Raw genomic sequence first — 25,428 nt, forward strand, 5'->3', positions numbered from 1 at the left:
TTCCAGATCGTTGAGAGATGGTCCTCCACCGTCCCCCGTGGCCCCCTCTGCGGTTGATGATTGATCTTATCGCGCGCGCCGCTCGACGCTCGTGAGTCATCATAAAAAACAACATATATTTCTCTTCTTCAGCAGCAGCAGAAGCAGCAGCAGCCGCTGCGATCGGCCATAAGTTGTTAGCTGTTTTGTACTTTATGGCCTTTTGGGCAGCAAAAAATAGGGGCCATCGGAGGGGGTTGGCTTCATAACTCAATGTGGGATGTCGTTTCGGTTCTGTTTAAGCTGCGTGCGAGACTCACTTTCCTCATTTATTTGTTGTTTTTTTTTTTTTTTTTTTTCTTTGGCCCACACAAAGGCCGTTGCCAAAGTAGTCTCAGTCGTCGGTACTATGGAACGAATAGTAGACTAGGAGTGCTAAAAACTCGGACTTTGGTGGGAACCAAACCAAAGCTTAATTACTATTTACTACAAATTCCTTGAACAATACTTTTTTTTTTTACAAAATGAATCTACGTTTACGACTTGGCATAAATCAGTGTAAGGAGCTTACATTTTCATTAACTGGGTGAAGTGTTTCGTATAGAAAAACGGTCAAAAGGGTTTCGTAAATTCTCAGTAATCTACTTAATTTTAGGGATTTATTTTTAATTATTAAAAGTAACGTAGAAATTGAAATCTTTTCGCAGACTTAAAATCTTAATTAAAAATAACTGTCCAAAAGTATGCAAATTTTTTTTATTATATTCTAAGTTAATATTTACTTTCAAAAATATTTATTTACAATTTATTACTATTCTTCCGGTTCTTATTGTGTATGTTTTCCTTTTGAATTACAATTTTCCACTGTTCATCAACCCATTTATTCTTGTTAAATGCATAACTGTAAAATCATTGTCCAAGCAGAGATGTAAAAAAAAATTTAAAAAAAATATTCACACACGGTCGTCGTCTGGCAAAGTGTCCGAAATGATAAATGACTTTCGCCGGTTGCCGTCTGCCGCTCTCTTTGACTCTGGCTAATTTCCGCTTCCAGTGCAATTTCGCCAATTCAAAATTCCCTTGAATCTGTCGTGTAAAAGATATGTCCCGATATGAAATGCAGCATAGGCACGGCATACACACTCACCCGGACAGAGGAGACATGACCAATGATTCAATCTGTTGGCATCCAACCCATTTCCGGTTTCCATTACAGTTTCCCAGGCAAAACTCTTTTCACCCGGATTCCAACTCCTACTCCAACGCTATGGCGGCGTGTGAGCCGAGTCCGGTCACCTCTTTTACTTTTCTTTCTTAATTTTTTTTCTTCTTAGTTTTTGGGGGGCGTTTCGCAGTCATCGGTCAGGAATTGGCGCAGCAGACACTGCGCTTCTGTCGGGAGTTGGAGGAGGAGCAGGAGCACCAGCAGAAGGATGATACCAGATTTCCGACCCAGACAAATTGCCCGGCGGGCGTTGCCTGTTTTCTGGCTCCAGAATCCCAGGATTCCTGCCAGAAGTATAGTGTTTGCTTCTTAAAGATGACTTTGAGGCATAAAGAAAATAAATTCTGAGCCAACACCTAAATTTCTATGGGTTAAAGGCAGTCTAGAAGAAGGCTACAGAAAAGGAATCAAAATTTAACATATTTTTTAGGCAGATAATTGTTTTTCACATTTTTTTTCTGCATATTTATATATTTTTAAAACCAAAAAGGAATTTTTTAGTTGTTAAAGAAATTTGAAATTTATTATTATATATTTTTGCATTGAAATACTTGTATAAAAGTTCGCCTTAAAGGAATCTCTACTGTAAATCCAAGCTGACCAACCAACCAAACCAACCGCCCTCTTCCTGTCCTAATTATGTTGTTGCACATGCAGTTTCATGAATGGAACACAGCCTCCAGCTATTTCCCACACGCTTTTAAATGAATGAAAATGATTTATAAAAATATTTTAAAATTTAAATTATGGTGCGGGAGAAATAATATTAAGTATTAAATGAAATTTTTAGGGAGCATGAAAAAGCCTTTGAATGAGAGGAGGTTCTTTAAAGAGATTTTATATAATAGTATGTATATTATGAATGGATACTATGATTATATGAATATATATTTAATTTATATACTATATAAATTGATTTTTCTTCTCTGATTTGTCACTAATCTTAGTAAATTTGCTTAGTAAATATAAAAAATTCCGATCGCCCGAACAGGGACTTGAACCCTGGACCCTTGGATTAAAAGTCCAATGCTCTACCGACTGAGCTATCCGGGCACTTGCTCGAAAGGGTGACTAAAGTCGAATATTAAGAGCGAGAACATGAATCAAGAGAGAGAAAGAGAGATATTCATTAAAGCACGATTGTCCCTCGGGGGTTTTAAGGTCTGTTCCGAATTAAAGAAAGGAACATTGTCTAATCTGTTATATAAACTTAAATTTTTAGTTTTAATTTATAATACATAATATATATTATTTTATTATTAATATTACCAACTATAATAGTATTAAAATATATATATATCTTAATAAATTGGTCTAGAAATGAACTTTTAAATGACAAAATTAATATAAAATTGTATTTACTTCTTACACAATTTAATAGTCTATTTTACAATTAAACTTACTTGGTCCTTTCGATTTTTTCTAAATTACTAATTATTTTAAGGTAACACAGAACTTACCTTATCTTATTTTGGCGCAATATTGGCAGCCTTTGTCTTGAAACAAAAATATACCAAAAATGCAGCATCTTAACTTATCAATGCTTTGTGTTTTCTTTTGTTGCTTATGAATTAGGTGTATTTTTAGTTTATAAATTATATTATATATGTGTTATTTTATGACACCACAATAAAGTCACCAAAATAGCATCAAAAAGGCCATAAAGTGTGGTATAAGAAATTATTAATGGGGTGGCAACATAATCTAAAATGCTAAGACCATTGCTCAATATTATATTAGCAGGTTATTTTAGAGTTAAAAATTAAAAAAAAATACATCAAATTATATATTAAACCTGTTTAACATTTTTAATAAAATTATTTTTCAGTCAAAGAGCAACTTAAATATGCTTTTAATCATTTAGAAAATTCGTTTCGCTTAAAAATTCAATTGGAAATTAATCCGATTTGTGACTAAACCATTTATTGATATCCCAATTAGAGTTTCCATTCAAAAACGATGGAAAAGTCATAGGAAAACACAGTGAACGACCTCCGCTAAGATATGCCGATGTGTGTGAGAGAGGGAAAATGAGGAAAATGCATTTATCAAAACATAAAAATAAACACAAATTGCTTCAAAAATAGACAAAAGGGCGAAGACCAAATGTTACCAAGAGAGTGAGAAAGAGAACTGTAGGAGTATTTAAACAGCTAACCAAAGCGAAGGGAAAATGCAGGAAAAATGCCTGTGCGTAGGGGTATTCTTTTTCGTCTTCATGTTTTCCTTCTGCTTTTCTCCTTGTTTTGTTCACAGCTGCTGTCAAATGGAAAACTCTTTGCTCTCGCATGTAATTACTTCTTGATATTGGGATAGGAATTTTTCGGGGCTATAGGGGTTTATCTACGCTGACCTTATGACTGACAATTTCCTCTGCACATTTATCTCTTTCCCACTCCTCCGTGTATTGCCTCTTTGCCTTTTCCCCACTCACTTTTCAACTTTTCCACTATGTTTTCAATTATTCCCCGCGTTTCTTTGTCTCCGCGCGGACAAGTTTTCCATATGTGTGTTTGCTTAATACGTTTTAAGCGCTTTTTAAGCGTTCAAGTCACGATTTTCATATTTATTGTGGAAGAAGAACGGTGCAGCTGGGGCAGGGATCGCTGATTGATCAGCCGTATATATATATATACTGCCGAGTGTGTCTACAAGCTCCTCTTGATGCTTATCTGACTTCGATTTTTCTTCTTTGCTCAGCTCTTTTCTTGTTTTTTTCGTTTTCTATAAATTTAATTATTAGGCTTGTGCTGCAGGGCAAACTTTGAACTTTGTCTTATCGTTAATTACATCGCCAACGCTTTTTCATCGTTTTTTCCCAAGATTTCCTTTTGTATCTCCATGTGATGGATCACATTGCCATGTTGATTCCACACAAACACACGGGGAATTCCAACGAAATCGCAGTTCATGCTTTGATGGCTTTTCTCAGGATGCGGACCAGGGAAATTATAGAGTTTTTATTCTTCATTTGGAACCAAAATATAAAAGGAATGTCGTACAGTAAAGCTTCTAAAAAGGTTAAATTTTACAACTAAATGTGCGATACATCGTGCCAAAGCAATCGGGAAAACAGGAAGATAAATGAAATACTCTTTAAGCCTTTAAAAATACATTATTCTTGTAATTATATAGAATTTTGGGCTACAATTTTTAATATACACAAATAACTAACACATTTTAAATAGATTTTAGCTCAAAATATATAATATTTATATTAAAAATTCCCTGAAAACTCCGTACATCAGTAGTCGTTTCAGTAGCAAATTTGCATAGCTATTATTTTTTATGAGCTTGGGTGATGGTGATTTCAAGAGTATCTCGAACCTCAGACCGTAATGCAAATTTCCACGATACATAATGCGAGAGGAAGTGCCTTGACTTGGCGTTCTTGTGTTGACAGGAAGAGGCGAAGACAGCCTAGATGAGCAGGGAATGATTTGGCACAAATTACCGTGGACTAAAATTAATTACTTGACCAGAACACAAGAGGAGCTCCGGTACCCACGAGTCAGCCGAGCATGTCCTTCTTCTCGCTAATGACCAATGGATGGGAACCGGGTGCATAGAAACCAAATTATATGCATATAGTAGAGGAAAATTTTCGTTTTCATTGGAAAAATGCATAAATTTTACCAGACAGAGGAAACAGATGCATGTCTTTGTTTACTATTCCGCTTTTAAGTGAAATTTATCGCCGCCGCTTTGCTCCTACGCGTGAAATTGTAATAATTAAAGAAAACATAAAGAGTAGGGGGAAATTGAAAAACAATTACGTTGCGGCCAGTTTTCTCTCTCTCTTTATTACAGTTATAATTTATTTGAGGCGATTTTTCAATCGCACTCGGCATGCGGTCAGTTAAAGAAGCGCTTCGCTCCATCAATCATGATCACCCTCTCCCCCAGATCCAGATCTCCATCCCCCCCAATTGATCAAAGAAGGGACTTTATGGCATATAGCATATGTATTCCTCTCTGGGGATTCGTTACGCGTCTCAAAGTCGAATGCCGAAATGGCATTTTAACATGAGTTTGGCTTTCATTAATCAACATTGAAAAGGTTGCACTCTTCTCGCTCTCGGTGTTCGAGGATGCACTTGAGTGGGCGATATATACTTGTCCGTCCGTCCATGGAGTGAGTTGAGGTTCCCCTACTTAACTGTCCAATTGAGTGCATCAAGCATTATAATCGGGCTCTTTTTATATGGTAATATTTATTTAAGAGCACTGGGGACTGGCAATCGTGGGAATGGGAATATTATTTTAATGATGGGTTCTAGCTTTTCGTTGTTTAAATTCGAATTTGAGTCGAAGTGTAATGTAAGTTGATAATTTTGTTAATTTTTCATTTGTTTATGGGTAATTTAAAGATTGTAAACAAATATTGGAAAGGGGAAAACATGTGGGAAGAGAATAATATCAATTTATTGTAAATATGTATATCGCAAAGTTAAATGATCGATTTATTATGGATATTTGTGTTAAATATCGATACAGAACCGGAATATTGGTATTATTTACCATTCTATTTAAAAGCTTAAACTAAGTTTGAAATATTTGCTGCCATTGCTCGATGTATTACATTGAATATAGGTTTATATATTTTATCTATTTTCTGCCATCAATGAGAATAACAGTTTCCCAAACTTGTGTCCCCCAAATTCCTTTTCTTAGCAACTGTTATCATTTTCATAGAGCGTCTTTAGTATCATTTAATGTTTATTAAAACTTCGTTATTATCTTGTAAATGTGCTTCTTCTACTTTTAATTGTATTTTCTTCATCTCTGTCCATCTCATCTTCATCTATTCCTCAATTATCGTTTCATTTTCCACGCTCTCTCTTTCCGCCAACCCACTCCACTTTGACCCTCTGCGATGGCAATTTTCACTTAATCGTTTTTCCTCCCCTCTGCTGCTGCTGCTGTTGTTGTTTCTCAATTTTCCGGGGAGTTTTGCGTTGCGTTTTTCCCCTGTTTTCTTTTTCTTTTGCCTACCTGAGTTGCAGGAGTAGTTTGCTTTGACAGCTCTCTCAATTATGCACAGGTGATTGTAGTCCCATTAGGAAGGACTCTCTGGCTGCCTTTTTTCCCTGGCAACAAAACAATAGAAATTAAATAGGGATACACACTGGGTACACCCTTTGCAGGTGCGCGTTGTTTCATGTTTCAACCTGTTGTGTGTTGGTCCCTTTTAGCATGCATACTCGTGTTACTTTTTGGGGTCCTTTTGTTGCTTATTTCCTTGGTGCTTAAAAAGAAACTCCTTTGCCATTTAAAAGAACATCTCTCTTGGAATTTTCCAACTGCTAAATTATGCAAGAAAAATAAAAAGTTTCTCAACAAGCTGAAGGAATAATTAAGTTAATTTGAAGTTGGAAAGAATAAAGATTTCCCATGTCAAGAAGAATTAACCTCAGGTTAGGTTCTATCCGCACTTTGTGGTCTTGCCAGACTTTCAACACCCGTCAGTTGAGTCCAGTTTTTATGGGTTTCTTTGTGGGGATTTATTTATTTTCTGATTTTTTTTTTGCCCTGAGGCTTTGGTTTCGTAAAAGGTTCGAGAAACGGCGACTGCATTTTGGTTAATCAGTTTGATTAATGTTGCCCTAATTGACTTTCACTCGGCATGGCCTTTCCATTTCGTTTATAACACGCATTTAAGCCAGAATTTGGCAAACCAGTTCCAGGCCATACAACTCCCCTTTCTTTTCGTTTTTAGTTTAAGGAAATTTCCATTCCAGTTTTGTAAGATGTCGATTTAATTGCCGAGGCAATTTTTAGCTCGTTTTTAGTGAAAAATCAGAAGCAGCTGCTGTTTTTGTGCATCTTTATTTCGCCACATGTTGGGAATGGGAAAGGGAGTGAGACTTGGGACATGTGTTCCTCAACATTCGCGCAACCTTTGGTATCGAGGGGGATACACATCGAGTATTTGCTCCACACAGGTTCATTGACCCTTTATTTTTCCAAGGGAGCAGGGACCAGGAAAAAGTCAAAGTAGAGGAGAAGTCATGTCGTCCGCAATTTTGTCCGCAAAAAGTTTATCAAAAGCGCCCAGTAACCATAACTAGTCATACTTCCTCTCCTTTCGCAGTTATGTTTAGAGTTCTACTTTTCATTTCTACATCCATTTCGGTTCAGTTTTCTGCTCAGTTTTCAGTTTTCTGTTCAGTTTTCAGTTGGCTATTCACGAGAAAGTGGCACGACATGTTCTTCCGCCTCCTCCGCGGCAACGCTGGGTTGGCGTGTTCAGGAAGCATCGTCGTCTGGGCGAAAACTGGGTTGGATTTGTAGCCAGCAACCTGACAGACGCCGGATGTCATCTAACTGTCGGTCTATTTTTCCAGCCCCTCCTCCTTCTCTCTGCCCCAATCTTTCCTTTTAGTTAGCTTCCATTGAGTAAGCGGCTGTATTTTCGCCCACTCTCCCTCTTCATTTATGTGGAATTTTTCACTTGTCTGTGGCAGTTGGCGGGCTGGAATTACATTAGCTAATAATGCACAAGGCACTCTTTTCAGTTGGACTTGGAAATTACAGAAGAAGTAATTCAGGAGATGGTTTTGGGTGGAAGATTGTGGTGTTTTTTGGGGGGTAAAAGGTCAGTGGTTTAGTTTTAATCAAGAGAATGGTCGGTTTTTGTTGGATTTTCTTTTAAAAATATAATAATAACCTTAAAAGGTGATTTATAGTAATATTTTCAAATCTTAAAATTTGAAACCTATAAAGTACAAGCTCAGTGCATTTTAAATAAATATATGCAGCTTTTATTTCCCTAAAAAACCCTTCCCTGTAACCGATATATCCTTTTTTCACATACAAAAAAACCTTCCCCAAGCCAAAGGCATATCATTCACGAGGCCATGACAGGCTTAATAAACTAAGTTAACTGGAGATGCCGAAAAATGTGCGCCATTTAAATTTTTATCCCTACCGTTCGTTCGCTCTTTTTTCGGCATCGTCCTGAACTGGCATTCCACTTGACGGCACTTGAGCCCGACATCGTCATCGTCCTTACGCCAGGGGTAATTTTTGCACGTGTGCCGACACTTGACGGGAAGCGATGGCTTTGGCTTCCAGGGATTCAAAAGGGGAAACGGCAAAGGAGGAACAATTCCTGGGCCAAGACGATGCAACAATTGGCGGTGGGGAAGACCTAAAAGCGCTGCCAGCTCAATTAAGTCAACTTAATTGGCCTAATTGACTTCAGACTTTGGCCAACAAAGGCTCCCAAAAAGGGGAGTGGGTCGGTTGGGGGATTACTTTGAGAGAGTGAAATTTTAAGACCGACAGATAAGCACGTTGTGCCGGTCGTCTGTCGGGTTAACTTTTGGCCCCGACTTATCGCGGCAACCCAGAAAAAAAGATCTATCCAAACAACAAAGTGAGGCAACAACAGAGACGCAGCATAAAAACCCCATCAACAACACAGCGACAGCGTTGACACAAAGACCTCAAATAAACAAGCAGCAATTTGAAAATAACAAATAAAAAAAAAAACCTTACACGCACACAAAAAAATAAAAAACAAATGCTTTTGAGGAAGGGGAGGAAAAAACAAACTAAAACTGAAATTCAAGAAAAGAAATTGAACTTCCTTTTTAGCTTCTCGGCGACTTCAAGTTTGATAAAAAGCGAAGAGCAAATGTGTGTGCACAGGGAGAAAAGTTGTAAAGGAATTAGAATTTATAAAAAAAAGTTAATACAATTAATAAAGGGATTTATATATTATATTAAAGATAATAGAATATATACAAAATAAAAATAAATTTGTTGTGTGAAAATCCCACACATGTCCTCATATAATTCCCAACTGATTCATGTGGAAGTGAATAGATGTTTGTGCTATTACATAGTTACTTATCCTAAAAGTAACTAATTTTTGTTCTCTCTGTACTATTTGAATTCGCTTTATGTAAACAAATCTTGTGAATAAAAAGCCAAAAACTTATTTGGGTTAAACAAGAAGAACAACACAAGGAGGAGGAGGAGTAGGAGAAGGCGGAACCATGAGCCAGCAGAAATTCAAATTCAACTTGAAAATTTGTAATGAAAATGAAATCGCAGCGGGAAAAGCCAACTCTTGTCGGCCAATTGAGATTTGAAATTGAAACTCGCACACACACGTACTCACAGGAAAATCTACAAGGCGATCCGTTAAATTGGCGCTGCTAATGTGCGAGTTTTTATCCGATGATGATGAGTGATGAAGATGATGATAATGTCTGTAGACATGGAGCTGCTAATGGTTCCAATGATGACGATGAGTGAAGAAGAAGCTAATTTTAAAGAGGCTGCGGCTCTAATGGAAAGTCTCGAAAAGCTGACTTCCGTATTTGTAGAATTGGTTTTGTCTGGGTTTTACAGTGGAATTGGAGCAGAACTATACTAGATAATCGATATTGGGTTTTAATAGTAATGTGTAGTTATTAGGTTGTTTTTATAAGAGTGTTGCTAATCGAATTTTGGTTTGGTTTTAGGACTTAGGACAAGTTAATATTTAGGTTATTGTTTCTATAATTTGATCTTCGGAAAGTGTTATGGATTTTAATAATTATTGATTTAGTAATTCAAGCTATATATTTTCAGGAAGTATAGATTGTTGACTATTCTTGAATATTCAATATCAATTTAATTTAAAACAGTTGTCGTAATAAAGAAATAGATCAATATAAAACTTGTCTTGTTTTTATCACAAGTTCAGCATTGTTTTGCTTCCCTAAGTCATGGTTTCCTCTATAAATAAATCACCTAACAATATTTCATTTATGGCTAAATATAAATAATTACCGGGTTTATTATAGCCTTGTTTATTAGACCTTTTTTTTTTGGCTGTACTTTACACTAGCCTCACAATTAACCCAAACGATTTTATTTAGTACCCAATTATAGTAAACCTTAAGCAAAAGTTTAACTAGAATTTAACTATAGTTTCCAACTTGAATTACAACTTTCCCATCTATACATTTCACTTTCAGCGGAGACGCGAACGCGGACGCATCCATTTGAAGGGCGTGCGGCTTGTGGAGGAGGCCACTGTCAGCGGGGAGGGCGGCGATCCCTCGGCACCGGATGTGAGTGGCCAGAAATCGATGGGAGTAGCTAAAGTTTGATTAACCAACATTGTGCTCTTCCATCCAATCCAGGGTTATCCGTTCCAAGTGGGCTACTGTGAGATCTCTGCGTCGGCAAATCCCCAACAGCTGTTGGAGAACGGCGGAGGAGGTGCAGTTGGAGTTGAGGGCCAGCTGAATTTCCGCTCAGCAGTGCCACAGTACACACTCTACGTGATAGCCACCAGCGAAAAGGAGCGCAGCGAGTGGATCCGTGCCATACGCCAAGGTGAGTCTACGTCTTCTTTAACTACTAATGAACCCCAAAAAATTAGAGAAGTGCAGCTGCTTTTTGACCAAATCGATCAATCAATGGTTATAATGAAGAGCGGGCCTTAAAGAAGAGAAAAGGTTTTTAAAAAGGTTTTTATTTATATTTAATAATATCGTTTTGTTTACATCTTTTTTCAGTTTGCGAAGATAGTAATACTCCCAAATCCTATCGCTATCATCCCGGTTTGTGGTCCGGCAAGAAGTGGAGTTGCTGTAAGGGATTATCAAGAACCACATTTGGCTGCCGAGCTGCTGCTCATTGGAGAGAGGCCAACAATAATCCAAGTAAGTTAAACAAAAAGCTTTTTACTAAAATTAAGTTATTGAATATGAACAAGAAAAATAAAAGTGAAAATCTAGCTTTAAAACAAAAAACTAACTAAATATTCCTAGATCTCCAATATACTTCTTGATAAATTGCTGTATATAAAACATAGTTTAGGAATTACATCATATTTTAAAGTATTTAAAAAAGAAGAAACCCAGAAATATCTAAGAATTCTATATTTATTATATATAGCTTACCCTGTGAACATTTTATTCCCTATTTTATTACAATTTTCAACCCTCCCCGAAAACATCTACTTTAAGAGAAAATAATCACACCCCAGCTGGGAGCCCAAGTTGAAGTACCTCTTGAGGCTAGCCTTGACTGCAGTGACGACGACTTCCTTGCCAGGCAAATGTCATTGTCAACTGTAAAGGAACTTCCCTCAGAAATCTCGGGGATCCCTCCGAAATACTCTTCTTTGTATCTGAACAATTTTTTTTTCTCACTTATCGCCCCTCGGTTTTCACATGTTCTGAGTTTTGCATTTGCAACGCTTTTCCTTTTTCCTGTCGTCAGGCCTTATTTGACACATTGTCTGGCGGTGCCAACTGGCTTCTTTCCTTTTATTTTCCCCATTGCTTATTGTATGTGCGTGTCTGGAGTGCCAGGCTCTTCTGCTTTTCCAAGCCGTTAATGAGCAGAGCAGGCTCGCCACCGCCAAGCCTGGGGAGAGAGAGAGATACTCGCACTTCTGGTTAGAGAAAAAAATGTATATCTGGGAGCTACGCACATACACTCTGGCTCTGCGGTGTGTGTGGCCGGAATAAATACTTTTCAGGGACGGGGGGAAATATGGTTAAGTTAAGTCCACAGAACTCTATTGCCACTTGGCACCTGGTAAAATAACAGTCTATGTCTATTGACTGGCTGCGAATTCCCAATAATGTGTCTGTGGTCTGCAAATACTAGTTGGCTTAAAACGTTTGTCTTTTGTTATTTGAGTGCCCAGGGAAATGCAAATTTTGTGTACAGAAAACTGCAGTTTTCTTTTAATATTTTAATATATATATTTTATTTATTTTTGGTGTTATGTTGGTCTTTAAAATGAAAACAGGAAGATACCTATCTCTCCACAATTCTTTATCAACCTCACGAGACTTTTTGTTTGATTTTCTCCCGATTGTGTCTAGGTTTTTGAGTCATCACAACAAATCTTTTGGTTAGCTGTAGATAAAGAATGGTTTACATAAAAACAGGAAGGGGTTTAGAAAGACCTTTTGTACAAAAAATCTTTGGAAAATAAATACAAAACCCCAGTTCCTAAAAAGAAATACTTCTTTACGTTTTGATCTTATGATAAAAGGTGTGAGAATGGAATGTAGTAAACACCTTCTGGCAATCCTTTAGCTCTCATTATCTGATTTTTTTTTTGTGTTTGTGTTCATCAACTGTCATAAATATTTTGATGTCGATATAAACCAATGGCGACCTTAACCCCTGACCCCCGACCTCCTGCGGCAGCTGCAATAATTGTTGGAACAACTTTTCTCATTCGCCAACAGCCCGCAGATGTCAAGCTGGATTCTTCTGATTGCTCATTTGTGTCATCAGATTAGATTGGGAAATGGAAAAATATAGAATGGAAAATGGGACTCCACCCTACTCCAAGCCATGTGTGAGCATACTCTGTCTCAGTTTGTTTGACAGTTTCAACGAATTGAGGGCGCAATATCTTCTTCATGAGGATTCTTCCTCAGTTTTTTTCTGCTTTTGGGGGAACATCAATTAGAGGCGTCACTTTAAATTGCCGTTAAGTCTGCCAATTCTGGCCAGTCATTGGGGGGAACCACAAGGGATCCAAGGGTAACCATTGGGGAACTCCTCCAAAAAAACGTGGCGGATATAACAATAAAAATCAGGTCGCCTTCATCTTCATTTATCAGGCGAGCAAGACAATGAAAGTGGAATGACTCCGACTCCAATTCCGACTTTGGCGATTGCGGGAGCTTGTCAGTTGCCGTTACAATAAATTAGCCTGTCAATTCCTACCGCGCCGGGTTATCGCTTTTAGCCCTTTCCTTTGAGTTCTCCAGAAATTAATTACGCTGGAATCCTTTTCCTGCGTGCATTTTGACTTTCGCCGCGTGCCAACACAACGCCTCTGGAATGGATGATGTGTTGGCCTTGCTGTAATTAAAAACATGTCTCTTTAAGTGGCCAAAAATAAGAGGAATTGAGTAAGAAATGAGTAAGAGGAAAAGTGTTGAATTTATGGGTATAACGAGGGATTATAATAATAAATACAGAAGTGAAATTGGTAGTAAAAATGTACAGGGGAAATGAAAAGAAATGTTTTTAAAAGTACGATAATATTTTCTAAATATTTTGGTAAAAGGAGAAATATTTAGAGAAGGTTTTTAAAGGGATACCCCTCCCAATAAACCCCAGCAAAATGTAGGGAATTCCCCAACTCTACTCACTGAAAAAAACTTAAATAAATGAAGTAATAAACCTCAAAAAACTGAACAATATTATTAGACGAAAAGCTGAAATAACAACAGTATTCTAGCTGCAATTTAACGATGTCATTGCTCTTTCTTCTCCAGATTCTTTTATATGTTTTATTGTGTTTCGGTTTTCCCTAAGTAAAAAAAAACCAAGATTTATGGCTCTCATTTTAAGTGCCACAAAAATAGTTTCATGTTGTGATTATTATCAGACTTTAAGAATTAAAAGGAAAGAAAAGGGGGGAATGTTAACCCATTAAAAAAGTGAACTCGAAAACAAAGAAAGGCAACGAAGGAAACGTTTTAAAATAAATGTAAATCTACAAATTCTTTTTTTTAATATTTCACCAAGATATTAAATTCAATTTTGTGCATCTTTATATGTTATTTTAAACACCCCCAATGAAGGCAGGAGGAGAAGAAGGCAGTAGGCTTCCTTTTTGGCCAAGTGCCCACTGGCCAGTTGTCCAAAAAAACAGGTTTCCTTCCAGTTTTAGTTTCGGATGTATCCGCAGCCGCAGTTCGATATTTAAGAGAGCCTCAAGAGAACCTCTACAAACCAAAAAAAGCTGAAAAACCAAACTCAAACTGGTTTTTATTTTGGCTCTGACTCCGGCTCTGGCTCTGGCTCTTGGGCCAATTGTTTAAGCCTCGAATGGAAAAAGTAAATAAAAAACAACAACTGCTGCCAGCAGCAGCCGTATCTTTGTATCTTTGTATCTCATTGGTAGTATAAGTATGCTTGTGCCTAGGCACGTGCATTGAACTTGGCTTAAGAAAACTAGGATGGAACTCTCGGCTCAGAAGATCTTCTGAAAGAAAGGAGGAGTATCCTTCTCCTGTCTATCTGTCTGTCCCCCTGATGATTTGATTAATTTCGCTATTAGTTGATCTCTCTCTGAGCTGAGACGTCCGCCCTGCCATTTGATTTGTAATTAGCTGCCCCTTGTTGTCTCCTGCAACAGCAGCCTAGGTCTCTTTGGCGAAAAAGAAAACCGAAATGCGTCCGGGTGACTGACCATGAAAACGGAGTTTAAGGCCTCTGTAACTTTGAAACAAAGTTGTAGGGCACTTTGAAAAATATAAGGGAATTTGTTTATAATTTATTTTATATAAAAGTGAGGGTACTTTTAACAATATTTTAGAACTTTATCTTACTGATAAATTATAGCTAACATAAAATCAAATTTCAAGTTTTAAAATATTAGTCATTTTTACAATAAATGTTTGGAATAGTGGAAAAATCTGTGTATATAATAGATTTTCTTCAAGTGTTGATTGCCTGAATTGCGTTGCCTGTTCCCGTTCTTGAAAACCAATCCGCCAGACAAGAAACGCGCCTTTGTGCCTTGTTTGTACTCTAACAAAGAGTATTAATATTTTAATAAAATGTTTTTTAAATTATAAAAGAGTGTAAAATGTAGAAATATTATAGAAAATGAATATATACTTGATATAGTCTCTATAATAAAGATATTTCTCTATGATTTTATAGATAAAAATATAAAATACAGAAAAAACACTAAATTATGTATCTTCTCTCTAAAAAAAAATATTAAAAATTCTATTTAACAAAAGTAAAGAGCTACCTTGTCTTTTATAATTATATATTTATATAAAAATCCACTCTAGGTAATTTTAAGGGGATATTCAAATATGTATAAGCTTATTTTTATAGACTTTTAAAAACATCTTTTTAAACCTTTTTTACAAGGGTATTTAAACTTCCACTTTCCTGATTTATCTCCTCTCCTCGCTGATGTTATTTTGTGTGTTAGTTGCTGCTTCTTTTTTTTGTGTTATGTTGTTCCCTGCATCTTCAGTGGCTGGTGGCATTGGTTGGGACTTGGGTTGGTGGCTCCAATTCTCGATGCCTTCGACCTGCTGCCCAATGTGCCTCGCTTTCCAGCTTCATTCTGTTCTGGGTTCGGTTTGGATCTTTTGAAAAGTTTTAGGCCTGCGGTTCCCCCCTACAGTTGGCCATCCTGCCATGATTAATGATGCGTTCTGTTGTGATTCGTTCTAAACGTGGGAAATCGGCAGCAGAAGTCGCCGAGCTTTCAAACGACCCTTCCCTGTCTCGGCCCGTTCTCTTTTGTTAACTCAGTTGCTTGCTCTTAACCTTTTCATCTCGCAAAAAAAAAAAAGCAAGAAAAGACCACGCAATAATTATTTTTGGCCATCGTCATACATAATTTCTTAAACACAAATTTCTCAAGCAATTAATTTCTTTTCACGCAAAATCTCTGACAGGTGACAAGCGAATGATTTTCTATAATCTGCCATTTGATATTGCATAATCGCGTAAGGATTTGTTATGCTAATCTTGGGATTATCTACAGAAAATGATGTGAAATTGGTAAAGAAATTCTCAGCAGGTTTTAGCCAGTTTGATTAGAGGCATTAAATCAATGGTTATTGACACAGCTCTTGAGTTCTATCAGGTTGATGGATGGCTTATGTAAATCTTTCTAATTATCTTTCTTTGAAATTTAATATTGATTTTTTATATTTTAGCAGTAAAACCAGTTCAGCATAAGAGGAGATATTAATTTTGAAAAGAAATTATTTTTTCCAAATTCAATTCAAAAAAATCCAGAAATTGTAATACAATTTCCTCTCCTTTTCTAACTATTTTTAATCTAGTTTGTTTTTAATATAATTTTTATGTTAATTAAGAAAACAAATCGATTTCGCCCTCTTTTTGAAGTTGTTTTCCATCTTTTTCCTGTTTTCCATATTTTTCCTGTTGTTTTGTCTATTTTTGTTTTGCTCTCAAATTGTTTTCCTAATTGCGCCTTTATAATTGATATTAGCTCTCTTTTGCTCTCTCTTTCGCAACTTCATTTTGGCGTCCAGCCAAAAGATGCAGTCCCCCAGCCCCTCTTCGCTCTTCTACTCCACCACTGTCTCCACTTTTTGTTTTCCTTTTTCTCACACTCACTTTATCTTCCTCTCTCCCTTTTATGTGCAGCGCCCAAAAAACCAAACATTAACACATAAAAGTTGCTCTTGAGCATATTTTTTTAATAGAAAATATTTAAGAAAACTTTATTTTGTTATCTATTCCCTCTCTTCCAACCTGCTTACTTGTCATTTCTTTTACTCATAAGCATGTAACTAATTTTAAAACGAATCTAACTGTAATTGTGAGTGCACACAAGTGTTCATTGATTTGCCTAGGCTCCAACAACAACAACTATGTTTTATGGGGTCTCTTTATGTGTGTGCTGTCTCTCTCCTGCACTTTGCTGCTCCTTTATGCTCTTTGGGGTTTGCAGCGTCCAACACTCAAACTCTCTGAAGATCCACTCACAGCTGGTAGCCCCCTCTTGGGGATCCATTCAACTTGTTCTCTTTCAGCTGCTGCACTTTGCCACTCTGTTCATGCTTTCTCTTAAAATGTGCACTTGGAAAAATAAAAGAAACAGTTTAATATCAGAATTTTAGTTATTGATAATTGATTAGTTTTAGCAATGCTGTTTAATTACAAGACTTGTATTGTTTCAGCATCGTGTCGATATTTTTGTAATATATTTTTTTAATAAATATTTAAGCACTTCATTTTGTCAAGTGTAGAGCTCCCTTGTTTCTCTCAACTGAAATTCTCTCTTTCAAACAATTTCTTGAGCTACCTCTGCCGATCGCTCGACGCCTGCGTCTCGAGTTGCTGCTCCCTCCGATGGTTGTGTCTTGTGTATATCTCATTCGGGTCTCAGGTCTGAGTTACTTTTGAGTCTTCGACGAGTGTACAACGCAGAGCGGTTAGCGGATTGCGGTTTCGAATTCGGTTGTCGCGTGTGCCATTTAAAAATAAATAAATATTCCCAAAAATAATATAAATATTAACTGAAAAGCGAGTAAACGAAGCAAATTGCTAGATCACCGGCCCCGATAAGAGCTGTGTGTGTGCGCCGCCGCCGAAAGTGCAATAATAATTCAAGAAAGTCTGTATATTTACGAGCGAAACGTGCATTGCGGCGACAAAATGTAAAATGCTCAGGCAAAAGTGAAGTTTCTCCACGAAAAAGTGCTCTCAAAATTGTGATCGTCCGAAAATACAAATACCCCAATGTAAATATCTGTTTTAAAAGATCTGAAAAAGAAATTAAAATAAAGCCAAGAGTTTGGCAGCCGCCAGGCGAAGCGAGGCGAAGAGGTTTTTCTGCCTTGATTTATCTCACTCACTCGTCTCCAAAAAACAACTCATTTCTAACAGTAAAAGTTGCTTATGTCACGACGCACATACACAGGCGTACATGCGGTTTGAAACCCTATTTTGAGCTCTTCTGTGGTCTGGCAACTCTGCCGCGCAGCCGGAGTAAAGTTGTTTAACTTGTTTCTTTCTTTTTTTTTTTTTATTATTTTCGGCGTGCCACCAGCAGTTTTTCTGCTTTTTTGCCTTTCGTGCTTATCTTTTGCGCATTTTCTAACAGTCTTCTGTCACCTGCACCCGCCGCCCCCTGCCAGAAATTCATTATTTTTTTCCCTGACCATTTGCTTAATTAACTTGTCGACAAAAAAAAAATGTAGAAACAAACTTTCTTGAGCTTGGAGGAACTCCCCAAAAAGTTATTCTTAGTTTTTAATGGTTTTCTTTTGTATTCTTTTTTGATGTAGATTTGGGAATTAATCAATGGAAGTGTAAATCTTGGTTTTATCTTATTCCGGCACGTGTAAAAAGATAGGAATCTGTAAAGTTCTCTAAAACTAAGGCCAATACTAATTTCTGTTTAAATTCTGAAACCTCTTCTCACCCAGAATTAACCTTATATAGCTCCCTCTTTCTTCTATATATAAAAATATAGTACATAAGCCTCCTGTTCACACCAGACCAATTAGCAGAGTGAAAGAGGGCGCCTCCAAACCTAACCAACTTCAATTTTCAAGTCGTGTTTTATGGCCTTTAAGAAACCCTGAAAAATTCTAAGCAGGTAGCCGCCAAATGATCCCTAAATCCTCCTTCACTGCCGTGTTGTGTAATTCAATATTATTCTTCTTGTGGATATTTGTATTTATCCCAAAACAGAATCCTACGAAGCAGCTCCAGCTCAGCTCTACTCGGTTTGTTTTGTTTTTTTTTTCTTCTTTTCCTCATTTGTTTTTCGATCGAGTCTCTTGTGTTTAGGTCACTTTGCTTTAACGAGAATTTGTTGGCCGCTTCGCCGTTTGTTTTATGTTTATTTTTTTCGTCGTTTCTCTGACTGTGAGGCCAGCACGTTCAGGCAAATGCTTAAATACTTAAGCCTGCTTATCACGTAACCCAGCTCAGAAACGGAGCCCGTGGAAAGCCATGGAATAACTCTTGAATCCACCGACTTGACACACAGAGAGCGGTAATGAAAAGATATTGCCTGGGAGTGGTCATAAAGGAAGTATCAATCTTGGTTGTCTTGGGTTATTTGGGTATTCATTGGTATTTCATCATTGACCGTAATTGGGTTTTGGGATGTGCCTTTAAGAGGTGACAAAAGAGGCAAATATGATTGCAAAATAGAGATTTTGAAGATAAGATTTCTTGAGTGAAACATCTGTCTTGACTCATCTAACCCCAGCTTATTATGATTTTCTCCGAAGTTTTCTGTATAAGACTTTAAAAACATTAAACCTCTGTGACTCACAGATCTAGAATCACACAATTAACCTCTGCTTTCCTATAAAACCTTCTCATATTCTCAGTGCCTTGTCATTGTTTTTCTCGTAATCGCCCCCCATTACTTTCCATATGAATTTCTCAACTTACACCTCATTTTCTGACTTTATCAGTTTTTTTTTTTAGCTCTGCTTATCACTCTAGCTTTTGTGTTGATGATCCCCGGAGGGCCATTAAAAGAATTACAAAGACACAACACTAAAAGTGCCGTTTCAAATTTCAATAGAAATCAATTCAGTCCACTCGTGTTTTCTCAGCTTTCTGGCTTAAAGCTTTTGTTTATAAAAAACGAGAAGAAAGGAGAAAGACAGTGACAGTTTTTCTCCACATCTCGACATTCCCATCGTTTGTTTTCATGGTGTTCTGAAGAAGAGAGGCCCATAAAAATAATAAAAATAACAAACCAAAAACCCATTAAAAGGTAGCTTGAAATTGTCATTAAAACTGAGAAAAAACTGAGAAATAAGCCGAACAAAGGCAAGAAAGAGAGAGAAATTAAAAGATAACCCTATATGGCAGCCAAGACATTAAATTTGTAACTTCAAAATGTAACTACCGAGAGTCATAAATGTTTGGATTACAAATATTTTGATGACCGAGCCGATTAAACAAGGCGGGAGGTTAACTTTCTTACCTCACTTAACAGTCGAGTGTGTATTGTGTGTGCTGTGTGTGTGGGTAATTCTTGGTAAATGCGATTGGCATCTGTAAACCTCTCATAAAAGCAAATATAAAACAAACGAGGCAAAATGTTCTTAACAAATGAGCAAACAGTAAAAATCCATCCTCATTTTCTTGATGGAAAGTACTTAGAACTACAGTTGAGGTTGTTTAAATAGAGTCAAAGGGGATTTTTTTTTAAGTAAATGATAAATTAAGAAATAAGTGGAAAGAAATTTTGATTGTTATATCTACATCTTAAAATAAATAATAAAATAAAACAAAATAGCTTTTAAACTAACTAATTTTCTTACAAAATTAATAATTATTTCCCTATTTCCCTGCCCTTAGCTGTAGTAGCTCCTTGCCTGTGCCTTTTTGTGTGTGTGGCAGGTACCCCTAAGAAAGATATATCCATTATCCATGTTAATTATCGGTAGGAATAATGTTTTCCACTCTCAAAACAGGCCAAACCACTTGTGTGGTGTGCCTCCTCGCTTGGCTCAATTTATAATGCAAAACCAGGCTCAGACTTGGACCTCGTTGAAGGATCCGTCGCCTAACGGTTTTGTACACATACACACTTACAACCTCTTGAGTAGAAAAAACACAGATACGAAAAGGTAGTTTTCGGATGCCTCTTCTTGAAGGTTGCAAATAAAAATCGGAAACAAGTTTCATCGCCTGGCCACTCTCGTCTTTCCCTTACCTTACCTTACCTTGCTTCCAAACTGGTTAAGAAAAAAAATAAGAAAAAACTCTTTTGCGTATTGCAAAAGCCTGCACTTAGTTTATTTTTTTTCTTTCCTTATTTTCTGTGCTTTTTCGTTGGTACCGTTAGCAATTTGCCAAAAGTAAATTGGCCCAAACAAAAAAAAGCAAAGATTCAATTGCAATTTGCCCTGGCTCTCCGGCCCCTGTTCGTTCATAAAAATTGCATTTTATGGAGCCGCAAAAAAAAGTAAGCAGCGGGTCAAGGTCAGCTACGTGCCATTTCATTTCATTTTTGGATCCAGACTTTTAACACCAATCGAAAAAGCAGGCAACAAAGCCGAAAGAAGCTGGCAAGCACAACAAAAGCATGACAAGCGAAAGCAGCTACTCTTCTTGACCGCGGATTTTGGCTCTGGCTTTGTTGGATTTTTTTTTGTATTTATTCGGGCTTTAGCATTTACCTTTTGCCGGAATCAGGTCAAAGCGGCGGTTCGCAACTGCTTTCTACCGCCACGCCCCATAAAGGTTTATTTTGGCCACAGCTTTCCTTTCCTTTTTGCCTTGAGCCATTTGCCCAGCATCTTGACTTGAGTCTCTTTGGGTTTTTTTGTTATTATTATTATGCCGGGTCAGGCAAGGTCAATGAGACGTCAATATGTCAACGCTTTACATATTCATTTATTCAACACAACTGTTATTATTTTTTTTCGACCACTTTTTGTGTCACAACCAACGCTCTCCTTACCTGTAATTAAAGTTGAGATTGGAGACTTTTTACGAGAGTTTTTACAAGTTGTATAAGGCGTGAAAATTTCACTTTTTTTCTTACCAATTCAACACAAGTCTTAAAATTCGGAAATCTGTAGCACAAATTGCTAACAAATCAAACAAACAAAGAGAGGGGCTTTTGGCTTTAACTCTGCGATTCACTTGGCCATATAAATGTGGGCATTGTTTTTCATATAAATATTTCCCACGACTTTTCATCGGGATTTTAGTGCTTGAATTTTTCTCAAATAAACAATTTTTAGATGGGGGAAGTGCCCTTGGTTGTGTTAAAATTAATAAATATTAGTTTAGTTAAGGTTTTAGGAGATATTAAAATGGTTTAAACAATGTCATATAGAATTAAATTAATTTGTTTATTAAATAATAATAAAATTCGGTAATTTATGTATATTTTTCAATACAAATTTTAAGTTTTGTAGCAATTAAAAATATAACAAATGAAATATTGGATATAATAAACGAATTTATATATTTTCTAAATCATTTTCGTACCTTTTCTAAATAAAACTATTTTTCTTGTAAAATTTAAAATACATAAAATTGTAATAAACATTAAAAACATATTTTTTACCCTTTCTCTAAATGAATATACATACAATTGGGCCTTTAGTTCACTTTAAACTTCATTTTGGGTTAGATCAATTACCTCTTAAAAATTCCTTCCACACCTGATCACTGTGGTATCGGTTTAACTGTTTATCAATCTCCTCTACCCATCTGGGCCCCAAATAGGCTTTAATTTTAATACAAAGCCACGCCCTGTTCTGCGTAAACCGCAAGCTGAGACTTGGTCGTTAATCACTTTGAAAGTTCATTAGATTTTGTGTGTTTGTTCCACTGAATCAAGAGAGAAAAAAGACTTTGAATTGATGTTAATTATGCTGCCAACAGTTGCTACCAAAAAAAGCGTTACAGTAGAGCTCAATGAACTGCGCCTAGGTCTCCTCTGCCCACGGCTAAAGATTGCTGTGAGGAGATATACAATATTTTCAGTGAGTTTTTTGGGTGCGTTTTACGTTTTGCCTCAAGGTTTCCTGCCACACTTGCTGCCTCAAAGGTTATGCAGTATTATTGTTCTATTTAATTTTGAGAGACCCATAAATCAATATACTACCGATATCGATGCCATCATTAGCTTGGTTATTAATAATCTTCGGCGCTTCACTCGAACAATTACAATGCGAAAAATCAATAAGACCGCAGAGATGATGATTGTCTCTCGATAATGATGGGCAACCTCAACCGACTTTGGCTGCTGCTGCTGCATCATCATCATCATCAGCATCATCTCGAGTGCCATTAGCATTTGTGCACTAAGCTCTAACCCCCTTTATTTATAAGCCAAGTTGCAAACTGTGCCAAGTATTTATTTTCAAAGGAACTATTCTCAAAGAATTCCACAAACAAGCCACGTTCTGTGATGTTCGTTCTTCAAAATGAAGCATAAATCAAATGCAGAATGTTCGAGTGTTTGATTTATGAGAGTCTCTCGGTTTCGGTCTCGTCTCTTTGCTGTAGTTAAAAAAATCACAAAATATACATGGCTCAAATATTTATATTCAATTGACCAAAACAGGAATTGAAATTTCGTGGGCTTCCTCTGCTTTTTGCTGCTGCTGTTTTGATTGATTGTTTCACGGTTATTTTTTTGGGCAATTAAAGCATCCATGAATTTGATGATGGACTTCGTAAGTAGTTTTGTAGATTTGCTTCCGCAATCCCGCTGTACTTGAGCAGAAGCTCATTAACCTATAGTGTATGTGTGTGTTTGTGTATATATAAAAATCGCAATTACAAATCGCCACAAATCGCTTCGTATGGCTTGTTCAACTCACGGCTTTAATGACCAACCCGGCATTAAAAAAAAAATTGATGTTTAAACAAATTTATTTCTCTACCCCAAAAAGTTAAGTAAAATTGTAAATTAAAAGCGAGTGAGGAAATAAAATCGATCAAGTCGCTTTTGAGGACGCGATCCGATCTCCAATGATTCCCTGCGTGAGTTTGGCCGAAACGAGCGTTATTGGCAACATGAAGGAGCGGGTCAAGGAAATGAAAGTGTTTGGCTGCCGGCTGAACTTCTGGAACCACATCGGTCACAGTCTGACCAGTTCCAAGACCAAAGAAGGTAAATATCAACATCTAAGGATCAAAGTACTTTGTTTAATAAATTAATATAAGGAAATTGTGGAAAGATTTCTTAAAATGGAATTCATATTTTTTGGGTGTGACTACGTAAGAGGTTGTTCTGTTAGCTTATTAATTAAACAAGATAGTCTCTTGCCAAGATTATATATTTGCAAGTTTAATTAATACCAAAGAAGCTAAAAATAATGTTGTTTGCTTAAGAAAAGTCACACTGTGTTAAAAATAAACTTATCTCAGGCTTATGTTTATGTTTAGTCATGTGTTTTCTAGGAGCTAAAGTTACTTAACGTAAATAAAAATTAAGTTTCCATAAATTGGACACTTCTTTACCATATTTTTGTTTGTTTACAATTTTCTCAATGTAAACAAAATGCTTGAAAGGCAATACCAAACAAAAATCCTTAAGTGCATTAATTACGTAAATGAACACTGACAATATAAACATTTCTGCAGGCCTTGATTGCCATACCAATTGTAAACAATCTATAAACCAATTCTGATATGAATTGCTGTCTGGCATGCAAAGTGCAGGCTCAGCTGAAGCTACAGCTCCATCTCCCAGCTCTTGCTTCTGCTCCTGCTCCTATTCCTGCTCTTGCTTTAGCTCCGGCTCCTATTCCTGCTGCTGCTTTTGCTTTTCCTCTTGCCTTTTTTTGATGAGGATGAAGCCAAGTCATCCCATTCCTCTGCAGAGGCGTCGCTGGCGATGATTGCCATTCAAAGAAGCAGAGACAGGGTGCAGCCAGCACTTGGGGAAAAATATTTTAAAATATCAGAGAAACATTAAAAAATAGTACAGAGTTTTCTAAAATTTCCAATAAATTTTAAAAATATTTTAAAAATATCAGAGAACCTTAAAAAGAGGAAACAGGGTTTTCTATAACTTTTAATACATTTCAGGAATATTTTTAATATTTTTTTATTATAAGAAAAACCTTAAAAAAACAGTACATGGTTTATATAACTTCTAATAAATTTTAAGAATATTTTAAAAATATAAAAATATTTTCATCAGTGCTTTTTTTAGTCAGCATTTAGCGACAGTCGCCCGATGCCGATCTGCAATGTGCAGTCATCGGCTCGGTCGCTTCCCCGCTCCCTGACAATTATCATGATTATATGGCCATGGCTCGGATGGCAGGCGGTTATTAGATGATCGTCAGCCGCAATGCTGCGCAGAAATAAAAAGAAGAAAACATAAGAACATATGACAGCAGCTGGGGCGAGACGATGCCAGGCACACGATAAAGAAAAGCGAGAGAGACAGAGGCTGGAGGAGACATGGCAATTGCATAATTGAAATCAATTAGCAGTCGTCGTGGTCGTCGGCCAAGCCCAGGAGATCTGGGAGATCCATCCAGCCAGGTCTAAAACCGAAAGTGCCAGGGGAAATTGCAGAGTCTCCACTCTTCAGATCAGACTTTTTCTGCCTGGTAATTTCCATATGAAAGATGGAAAGATTGAAAGCTGCTCCATCATGATGTTGGACACCTTTATGGGTCCCCTTTTAGACATTTTCTTGTCGGTTTTTTTTATAAGCACGCCCCACTTTGAGCTAGACTTTCGGTTTCTACTTTTTGTGCTGGCTTTGCATTTTGTTTTGTTTTCTTTTTTCTTTATTTTTGGCTGATTGGCATGCCAAAGTTGACAATAAAATTATTGCATTGTTGTCGTTGTCGTTGCCTTTGCTGTGTGTGCGCCTATTTATGGCCTTTACTTAACAATGACCACAAAAATTTGCAATTTGCATTTGCAATTTGAGCGCCGAGCACAAGCCAGCCACTTGTTGAGTTTCTCGGTCGGTGCTTTAAAGTTGACCAAACCAATTGACCAGAAACATTCAATTTATTTTTGCAGTTGTTTTCCGAGTTGGGGTTTTATGTGAGCAAGTGAAGTATTTTCCGGGGGGTTTATTAGTTGGTAAGATGGGATTATTATAAGTTTGATAAATACTATATTTCAGTAAATAGTTTCTTAAGAAATAAATAACATTCTATATTACTTAAGCTATAATTTATAGACTCCCAACTTGACATTCAGTGCCTTCATCCAGTTTTTAAGCAAAAAACTCTCCTAGTTTTTTTCAAATAAATATCATT

At 36.8% G+C, this 25,428-nt stretch overlaps 1 protein-coding gene and 1 non-coding gene across 3 annotated transcripts in view; one reads left to right on the forward strand and one right to left on the reverse strand.

The window, feature by feature from the left end:
- Btk (tyrosine-protein kinase Btk29A) overlaps positions 1-25,428 on the forward strand; it is a 49,097-nt gene that overhangs the window by 10,895 nt on the left and 12,774 nt on the right. Inside the window, exons 3-5 of one of the 2 annotated variants that reach the window (XM_017173965.3) lie at positions 10,180-10,275; positions 10,348-10,543; positions 10,726-10,872. In XM_017173965.3, the coding sequence (XP_017029454.1) occupies positions 10,180-10,275; positions 10,348-10,543; positions 10,726-10,872 (439 nt within the window). Of the gene's footprint in view, positions 1-10,179; positions 10,276-10,347; positions 10,544-10,725; positions 10,873-17,107; positions 17,440-23,088; positions 23,310-25,428 lie in introns of those variants that run through there. The other variant, XM_017173966.3, reaches the window with a different exon arrangement.
- TRNAK-UUU (transfer RNA lysine (anticodon UUU)) lies at positions 2,185-2,257 on the reverse strand. The gene has a single exon. It is a non-coding gene; the product is annotated as a tRNA-Lys (tRNA).

This window comes from Drosophila kikkawai, chromosome 2L (assembly GCF_030179895.1).
Source record: "Drosophila kikkawai strain 14028-0561.14 chromosome 2L, DkikHiC1v2, whole genome shotgun sequence".
In the NCBI taxonomy this organism is placed as follows: Eukaryota; Metazoa; Arthropoda; class Insecta; order Diptera; family Drosophilidae; genus Drosophila; species Drosophila kikkawai.